Genomic DNA, 9794 nt, shown 5'->3' with positions numbered 1-9794 from the left:
CTCCTAGATCCTGTTTGCTCTGAAATTTGAGAGACAAAACATCTCGGGAATGGTAAGGAAACAAGTGCTTCAAAAGGTACTTGTGACTTTTATATCGCGGCAATATATCAATGTGTGTTGTGTATATATAGCTACAGTTTTATTTCTGGTTATAAACTAAATGCTGACGAACGTGCATTGGCGAAGGAACAAACATCGTTTAACGTGCGTCAGAGATCGAGGTCAAGATTAGTGTGAATACAGAACTTAACCTGTCGAACTTCACATCTGGATTGCTATTACGAATCTCCAAGCAGATGTATAGTTTGTACGCCGCCTTTATCAAGGTTTGTACCGTGGACCATATGGCTGGAAGATTAGAGGAAGAAGAAACGAAGTACTAAACGGACAAACAGGTGCACAAAAACGAGCAGAAACCGAGCACGTACTTGGAGGCTATTGTAGTGCGCCTACCGTTTCCAAGAGTTGAAAGAATGCTGACGCTCCTTTGTTTGTGTTTCTTACACTCACGCCACCTTACTTACTAAGTACTTAGTACTCCACACCTTGAACGTTTGACTCACTACTACACTGACGTACATCATGTTTGTAATTCCCGCAATGCTAATTTTGGCCACGGCAATTTATACATATAGAAATTTGATAAGTCTAAGAAAGGTTTATTAAAAAGGTGAGCCTTGACCCTTGTGATTCAAACTTTGTGCTGTGTAAAAGGGAAAATGTGTAACTTGGGTGAAAAATAGGTATCGCACAAAGTACGTCGATGAAGGTTAGACATCCAGGTAATACGGTACGCCAACAAACAGTTACTCAAGCAACTGGATATGATTTTGGATTTTGGTCAGACGTTTCAGCTAGTATCCACTAGCTTTCGTCAGTGACTGAGACCGCACAAAGCAGTCACATACGCTGTGTGATCGCCGTACGATCTCAAACTCAGGGCATTGTTGAGATGTCATGCATGTGCCCTACAATATTCTGTATTGTTGCGAATAAGGCTGTCTAAGTAATCTCCAAGCAGATCTTTTGGTGGGGGTAAGACAGTATCAAATTGGCCAGCCTGTAGTGTAACCATTTCGAATTCCCCACCCAAGTGGGTGGGGAAATGGCCAGCCTGCATGTAACCATTTCGAATTCCCCACCCAAGTGGATGGGGGAATGGTTACTGAGACTGGCCGATACTGTCTTACCCCCACCAAAAGATCTGCTTGGAGATTATGTCTAAGATTCTTGTCGGTGGTCGGTTGGTTCTACGTCGGGGTCAAAATCGCAGGACGACTTGCGGCAAATGTGACCTCGCCGTATTAAAGTTCAGTTGTATTATCCAAGGACGTTTGACTATCTGAAGTGGTGCCATAGTACAGGAGCCACGTCAGCAGCGGTTAGGGCTGCGGCTTATTTTTGACGTGTTTTTAAGCGTTTTTCTCTAGGCTCTCTTTTTGTATACATGTACTGTTCGAACATTTTTTTGCGAACGTGTTATGACAACAGAGCGACGTGACAACATGAAATATCATCCTTACACAGTCCAATTTTGCTATATATATAAAATATATAAACATCGCTGACTATGAATTAAGCGTTCCAACAATTCAAAAGGTTTGCAACGATTGATAAAATTTTCATCTGCTCTAGATCTGTGTTGGTAAATAAGACTTAAGAGCGTTATCAGGCATCTGATTCTTTATCTAACACAACTAAATACATCTTAATTAGCGGGGCCTTTGTTTCTATAGACATAGTTTGTCCAGTGGTTATTTCAGACCACTTGAACTTATCTCGGGCCGTGTGTGGCGACACATGTTTGGATGCCCGGACACACGGCCCTGCTTGTAAGGTCGGACATGTGGTGCGATATCCGAGTACAGGATCCGGGCAGAACAAACGTCCACCAAGGCTGATGTACAAGCTGATGTTGGCTTCGGTTCAACCTTAGAACTCGGTATACATTTGTATATTACATCTAGAAACGCCTATGTAGTCGGGACAGAAGAAACGTTCATCAAGGCTGATGTTGGCTTCGGTTCAACCTTAGAACATGGTACATCATGTAGTTGCCTCCTTCGCAGACTTCTGAAGTGGCGGTGTTAATTTTTTTTCGGGGGGGGCGACGCGAGTTATACCGCGGGGACGGTTTTGCCGCCTAGGGATTTGCCGGGGAGAGGCGTTTTCGCCGCATAAGAACCGTCTCTTAATCTCCAAGCAGATCCCTCTCGGTGGCAAAAAGACAGTATCAAATTGGCAAGGCAGTATCCATTAGAAAGAAACGGTCCGCGGCCACCGACGGGTGGGGGTCAGGACAAAAGGAAACGGCCATATATAAAAATGTAACGATCATTCCCCCACAACCTCTACCTGGAGAGTACCGTCTCTCCCCCGGCGGCAAAATCGTCGCTCCGCGGCATAACTCACGTCACTCCCGAAAAAAATTGACGCCGCCCCCTCAGAAGTCTGCGAAGGAGGCTACATACACAGTATATATTACATCCAGAAACGTCTATGTAGTCGGGGCAGAAGCTCGGTGTACATTTCGTTGGTGAAAGACGTACAAGGCCATTTCGAAATGGATTGTTACACACGCGTGTAGTATATTCCTGAGTTTATAATAGTCTAACTTTTAAGTTAAAATTAAAATTGATTGTTTAGGATTTAGGGGTGCGAACATTTGTGGTATTCTTCAGCCTACTAGCAGTTTTGTCACCCCAGATTTCTAGCGTCCTTCTTAGTTTAGTTTAATGGGTGGAAGAGCACGCTATATATGGTCTGACTGACTCAGCCCTGTCAGCATGTGTGTTGTGATAGAACGTCCTTGGTTATAGTAATGGCGCCAGCAAAGTTTATCCGACCCAGTTCTTTTGCCACTCAAATTTGAGTAAGAAAAGTTTCTGAAGTACTTCAAACAGCAAACGTATTTGCTCCTGTTAAGTACTGCAAGGGGTCCATTGGTTGACAAAGGACACAGAAGGCTTTTCGTGAGTAATAGTATAAGGACTCCCAACACAAGGAAGTTGTCACTCACCTGACTTTCACATGCTACTGGAAAAGGTAGGCATCAGCCATCATTACGGTATCTGGACTTCTTTCCATCCCTGTTCTAGCTCTGTATAAAATAGTGGGTAGGGCCCTAAACTAGGAAACTAAAATAGGATGCAGGCTGTATGGTGCTAAGTTCTGTATATCTGGGGAATAGCTTGTACTGTAGTGGTTGTACTCATCTTGCAATTCTGGTGAAATCAGAAAGGTGTCGCACATGACATCACCTTTGTCTTGTGTGTAGAATGAATTTGCTTTATCAATACTATCATATCAGAGTTCTAACTCTGAAATAACTCAAGTATTAAGTCTGAAAACAGACATAGTCATACAAAAGACACAACCAGTCAGTACCACTTTATTCCCTTTCAGTGTATTTTCAATCACAAGTTGGAGGTAAAATGACAAACGTTGAAGTGACACTCCAACACTACTGTTATTCTTTGTTGCTTATTCTCTGTATACTCCATATTTCAAACTTCTATTATGGTAATCTGCTCTTCATCTGTAAGATGGCTCTTACACCTGTAGTTTTGGATCTGAAACAAAGAAAAATATAACATGATGACATTGCATCATTTTCCGAACAGCAATCCTGTACAGTTACAGAATAGCCTACATTCATTCCTTATTTTAGTGCTTTTGTGTGATGTAACTGTGTGTAGTATCTAAGTCAATACCACCACTTAATACATAATTTCTTCAAGCATTAATGCATTCCTTCCAAACCATCCATCCATTCCTTCCGTTTGTTCCATCCATCCCTTGTTCAATTCCTTTCTTGTGTTATTTTGCTCTTACGTTCACAATAAGATTATGTTACTATAGATTTAACATATTGTACTGTATTCATTGTACTTCTTTGATACTGTGTGGAGCAAAACATAAGCTAAATTTGCTGCCTAGTGATCCACCATATATTAAAAGAAACATGAGAACTCTACTCTCTGCTTACCCTCAAACGTGAACGTTGGGAACTTGGTGAGGTCTCCCTTTGTGGTGGTACTGTACTGCTTGGTCAGTTTGTCGATCTCTGCCTTCATCTTGGCATCAAACTCCTTCCCAGCATCCACAGGGGCGCCCCCTGCTGCCCTAGAGGGGAAGTGCAGAAATGTGACGTCCAAAGAAACTTTTTGTTATCAGGTATCCTATCGTCATTAAATACATGTAGTGGAGTTAGATTTGTAGTATTGTATTCTCAAAAGCCATTCAATACTACAAATCTGGTGTTTTAATTAATTAAACCAATTTTTACTACTACAGCTCTTGTCCAAACCATATGAAACAGACTGTAAATTGTAATTCCTATGCTGACAACTGTACATGTAAGACTATGGGAGATACTATGCTACCTTGGCAAAACATTACAAGTTTTGAATACTGTAGAATACTGTTGTCTTTGTGGTGGTTTAATTTTGTGGCTGGTTTTTGAGAAGTTTGCTGTTTGCTGTTCAAACAATTCTGTAGTACAGTAGAGCTATAAAATACATATTCCAAGAGATTTCAGTAGAAAGTTACTACAAAAATGAAACCACCGGAAAGTTTCTGCATTTACAGTATAGACCCCTTTTGCTTACTGGCTCTTCTTGGAGTAAGTCCTGATGTTATCCAGGAACAGCTTCTGGATGGGGTCAGTAGCCTCTGCAGCCTGGAGAGCAGCACCTGGGGGAGGGGGGCACACAGAACAGCACCTCAGTAACTTACAACATCACCTCAGTAACTTACAACATCACCTCAGTAACTGTACAACATCAGCCATTCACTGATGTTTGTTTGAAATCAATTAGGTTATACAATCAATTTAATGTCTAAATCAAACAGCTATAGCTACTAGTACATTCATGATGTGTTGTAAGCTGTGTGTACTACTTGGGTGAATGTCAGGAACTTGTGCCTTACTAATATTGATTAATGTACAGGTGTGTTTGACGGTTATTACCATTAAGAGATGATAAAGTGGTGCAGTATCTGAAAAACAAGGTACTGAAAGGAACACATATAGTGTAAGGTAAATTCGTGCAACATTGTTTTGAGTGATTGACTATAGCAAACACTTTCACTAACCACAAGAAAAGTCATTGAGACACCAGCAGTCTATAATTTACTATCTAAGCAAAGAAATGTACACAAGAAGCTGCAGACTAGCAGAGCTAGAGCATCATTGCAAACCGAGGAGGCTGCGTAGTGCAGATCACTATCAATAGCACTAATAAAGTACATGTATGTTATGCACGCCACATACAATGAAGCTTGTTGTACTTGGCTTAGCAAAAGTGCAGAGCGATAGCAAGCAACTTAATGCAAGCTGCTAATGTTATGTACCACACAAGCAATGCAATCTACAACAGTTAGTCAAGTTTGTATTTGTGCAAGCAAAGCAAAGAAGCAAGCTTGACAGCTGATACTAGAAGTACTCTTTTTCATATTTTGTGGCACAGCAAAACTGACAGTAGCAGATTACACATCATTTGTTTGTTATTGGCACTTTTTCCTAATCAGTGTTCTGGCAATTACATGAAACCATGTGGGTTTACACTGTTTAATGTGACATGTCTGCTTGTTGTGCTTTGCCTGTTTGTGAAAACACATGGGGCTGATGACTGATGAAGACAACAGTAACTGTAATGTTATGAAACTGCACATAGTTGGAGAGGTGGGACTCAATAAAGGCTGTGGGGGAAGTAAGGCAACTTGATGAGATGGTATAAGACAATGGAAAGACAATTTGAGATGAAGATAGTGAGAAGACACAAGGAAAGGAAAATGAGATGCAGTTACACAGAGACTCTTCTTTTATTCCACAAACATGCTTTGGTAATAGTTTGAGCTGGCTTCCATATAGTGTTATTGTATTACAGCATTCCCTTTGTTTAACCAGACAGTAAGATACAAGAGGTAAGCACTCAATGTCTATCCATGATAGTATTATTACATTTGTCATGCTACTTTGTCAGAGAGTGAGTTATAATGTCCTCTTGTTAGGGTCTACAAACTACTTCACTTTATAGTGGTTGCAATAATTGCTCTAACATTCATTATGCTCAAAGTCTGAACCTACATTGTCTTGTAGCTTAATGTAAGATACATGTACATATCATAAGTTCGAATTATATGTCATCAATGTCAAAGTTTTGACATATGTGTCTTCCTTGTACCTACAACACAGTAAAGATTATGTCCATACACATCCAAAGGTCTCCTTGTTTCTTACACATGTAAGAATTGTAACTGAAAACATATGTTCCACACTGGTACTAAGTAAATTGTGCGTTTTGCAGCTGTGAGACAGTTGCGCTGTCCATAGTGTAGTCAAGGGTATGAGACGCTTGTTCAGGTATCCGTTTAAGGACTGCACAGAATGAGAGGGGTTGGGAAAGACTTCTACATGTATAAGGACCTACAATGTAACAAGGTAGATCTTATACTTGGCATGCATGGTAAGACAAATTAGGTGCCATCACCTGTCTTTGGATGCTCTGTGACTGTCAAAATGGGAAGAAGGGCAGGGTAGGGCACACGAGGACAAGGGGCTGCTATCGGGGATGTTACAGGGGGCAATGACAGAGTGTCCATGACAGAGCTGTCCTTGTCAAAATGTGTTGATTGTACTTTGTACGTGAGATACCCTGCCCCTCACCTGCAGCGTCATCTTCAGCACCTGCTGCAGGTGGAGCTGTGATGTCGTCTGCAGCTGGCGGCACGGGAGGTGTCCCCACCATCTGGGCTACTTGGACAGCTGGAGTCTCTTCCCCTGTGTCTTCAGCTTCTTCAACAGTCGCTTCTTCAGCTGTGGTATCTAAAGCCTCAGCTGCTACTTCTGGTGTTACTTCCACTGCAGGTATATCCTCAGAAGCTTTCTCAGCTTCCACTGGAGTCTCAGCTACCACCTCTTCAGCTGCAGTATCTAAAGCCTCCGCTGTAGCTTCAGGTGCCACTTCTACCACTGGAATCTCCTCATCAGATGTTTTCTTGGCTTCCATGGGAGTATCAGCTTCTTCTGTTATGACCTCAGCCATCTCTTCTGCTGTAGCATTGGCCTGAGCTACATCTTCAGGTGCCACTTCAACAACTGGTACCTCGTCAGCAAGAGTGTCAGATGGAACTTCCTTGGTTACTACCTCAGCAACTGCCTCTGCCCCAACTGTTTCCTCTCTACCAAGCACTTCTTCTTTAGCTACTTCTGAAGTCACCACCTCTTCCACAACAGCCTCTGCAGCAGCAGTGTCTTCTTCCAGCTTCACGTCTTCAGCAACTGTCTCTTCTGAAGCCACGGCTTCCTCAGCAGCTGCCACATCTACAGCGCTTTCTTGGGGCACAGCATCTGCAGCAGCTACCTCCTCAACCGCTGTCACCTGTTCTGTAGCAACTATCTCTTCCACCACTCCTTCTGCCACAGCTTCTGTAGGGACTGCCCCCTCTTTGGCCACCACTTCTTCAATGACTTTCTCCTCCACACCTGCCACTACCTCTTCTGTTGCTGCTTCTTCAGCAGCAACTGTTTCTTCTGCAATGACACCTTCAGTTGCAGCCTTTGTCACCTCTGTGGCAGACTCAGAAACAATGGCTTCCTCTGCAGCTACCTCTTCAGTGCTTTCCTGGGGCACAGCTTCTGCAGCAACTTTCTCTTCTGAAGCTATCACCTCCTCTGCAACAGCCATCCCTTCCACAACCACTTCTTCTGACACAGCTTCAGAACTGACTGCCTCATCTTTTGCCACCACTTCTTCAAGAACTGTCTCCTCCACAGCCACCACTACCTCTTCTGTTGCAGCTTCTTCAGAAACACCTGTTGTTTCTGCAATAACTGCCTCCTCTGTAGCTTCTGGCTCTGCTGCAGCCTCAGAAACCACCACCTCCTCAACTGCTGCTGGTTCAGCCACACCTTCTGTAGAGACTGCTTCAACTGAAGCCACCACTTCTTCTGCTACAACTTCTGAAACTGCCCCTGTAGCAGTTACCCCCTCCACAGCAATGGCTTCAACCATGGCCTCTGGTGTAGCTGCTCCCGTAGCTCCAGCCACAACTTCTGGAGGAACACCTTTCTCAGCAACTGCCTCTGAACTCATCACATCTGTGACTGGAACTGTTGCCTCTGCTGCACCCCCAGTGACCACTTCTGCTGGTTTGCCCTCCTTCAAAGTAGCCTCCATAGCAGCTTTGTCACTCATGACTCCATCGGTGAAGAGTGACTGGACTGCAGCAGTTTTCCATCCGGGTGGACTCATGGAATCCTTGGGTGCATGTGACAACGGCTGGGATATGTTTCCATCCTTTCCAAGATCCACTGTGCCTCTCCCTCCCCCATTTGCGGCTGATCAACAGATTGCATGTCAGTCAACCATACCGTGGATGTGACTAGATGTTGACTTAAAGGACTTGGCATATGTTTATGCTTGTGCTGGAGTCCAAGCTTAATCTTACTATACTTCAAAAAAGGGCCACTTGTTTGTTATTCCAGGTTCAGACTGGGCATTCATAGAATACTTGTGGCAATCTTGCAATTATGTTTTTACTTCTCTTACTAGAACAACCACAGTTGACCTATAGTAATAGTGTTGGGACCAGACACAGATATGCAAAGCTTGTTTGTCATGCAACTGTCCTTTGTATCAGACAAATGACAGAACATCTCGCAAGGCTGGCAATGGTAGCTTCTGATTATTTTGACTACACAAAGAGACGTTTGATCAGTGTATTCCTGGAACTGCTTTGCGTCTGATCAGCGTGTTTCTGGGTCTGCTTTGCAAAACGACCAAGCAAAGGGAAAAAAGCATGGTAACAAGAATGGCAACACAGGCTCAAGCTTATGATAAGCAAGACTAGCAAGCATCTTGTATTCACTTCATGGCTACTTCTTCACAGCAAGGCAAGAAAGCATGATTAGAATCTAGATTCCTGTGTGGGGATGAAGAATGGAAAGGTTATCATATGGCATGTATCATTCCAATCAAATGTCTATTAATGTTACACATTTACAGTTTAATGTATGCCATAAATATATGTGAGTTTCACTGTAGATATATGTGAGTTTCACTGTATGGTGCAACCTACCCAAAAACACTTCATACATGTGTGGTGTGACACTATGCTAAGATTTAGTACCTTCTCCCTTGATGCATTTGTTATAGAACATGATCTAAATCTGGCTGCAAATACATTCTACACTAAATAGTAGTAAATACTGATGTAAAATCTTCAGGTTTATGTTGATCTACCAGTGTTCCTTTACCTGAGCTGAGAGGTCTGAGGACCTGGGAGTAGACGGCAGGTCGACATCTGCACAGAGACTGTCGCAGTGTGTTCGCCAACATGTTGCCTGCTGGTGGGAAGGTACGAAATGTGCACATAGGAACCAACCAAGCAAAAACATGTACATCATATGCTCGTGGGCCGTGGCTGAATTTACTGCTGCACATACTTAGTAGTTTGAGTTTTATAGTCTAAAATAATATGTTTAGCGGAGTTTTTCGCAAGACCAGCAGACAGTTGAGATCAGTATTCTTTTCTCTCTCACCCTGTGGTTATCTGGTCATAAATATTTTCTATGCTCACTCTACTCTCCTGTACTGTCTCAGTCCTTATCTAGGGCAATCGCTAAAAATTTTATGTTACGGTCACCCATGACGCTACTGGTCTGGCCAACTTTTCATGAAAAAAGTACGATTTTTTATACTCAATACGCACTCAACAGCATTCTAACTTAACAGTTAACTTCTTGTGTAACACTTGTGTGGTTGAAATTACCAGTTATACATTTATAA

At 42.8% G+C, this 9794-nt stretch overlaps 1 protein-coding gene across 1 annotated transcript; it reads right to left on the bottom strand.

Annotated features, from left to right (window-relative positions):
* Positions 1–5627: 5627 nt before the first annotated feature.
* On the bottom strand, positions 5628–9344 carry LOC109478020 (calphotin-like). Its single transcript, XM_019779470.1, has 2 exons — positions 9263–9344; positions 5628–8344 (listed from the first exon to the last, which is right to left on the bottom strand). The coding sequence occupies exons 1-2, from the start codon at positions 9342–9344 to the stop codon at positions 6579–6581; spliced, it is 1848 nt and encodes a 615-aa protein (XP_019635029.1). The 3' UTR covers positions 5628–6578.
* Positions 9345–9794: the final 450 nt, after the last annotated feature.

The sequence above is a fragment of the Branchiostoma belcheri genome, unplaced genomic scaffold, assembly GCF_001625305.1.
Source record: "Branchiostoma belcheri isolate BF01 breed outbred unplaced genomic scaffold, Haploidv18h27 scaffold42, whole genome shotgun sequence".
Classification (NCBI taxonomy): domain Eukaryota; kingdom Metazoa; phylum Chordata; class Leptocardii; order Amphioxiformes; family Branchiostomatidae; genus Branchiostoma; species Branchiostoma belcheri.
The sequence above is the reverse complement of the archived record's forward strand: the minus strand, read 5'-3'. Positions and strand labels throughout refer to the sequence as shown.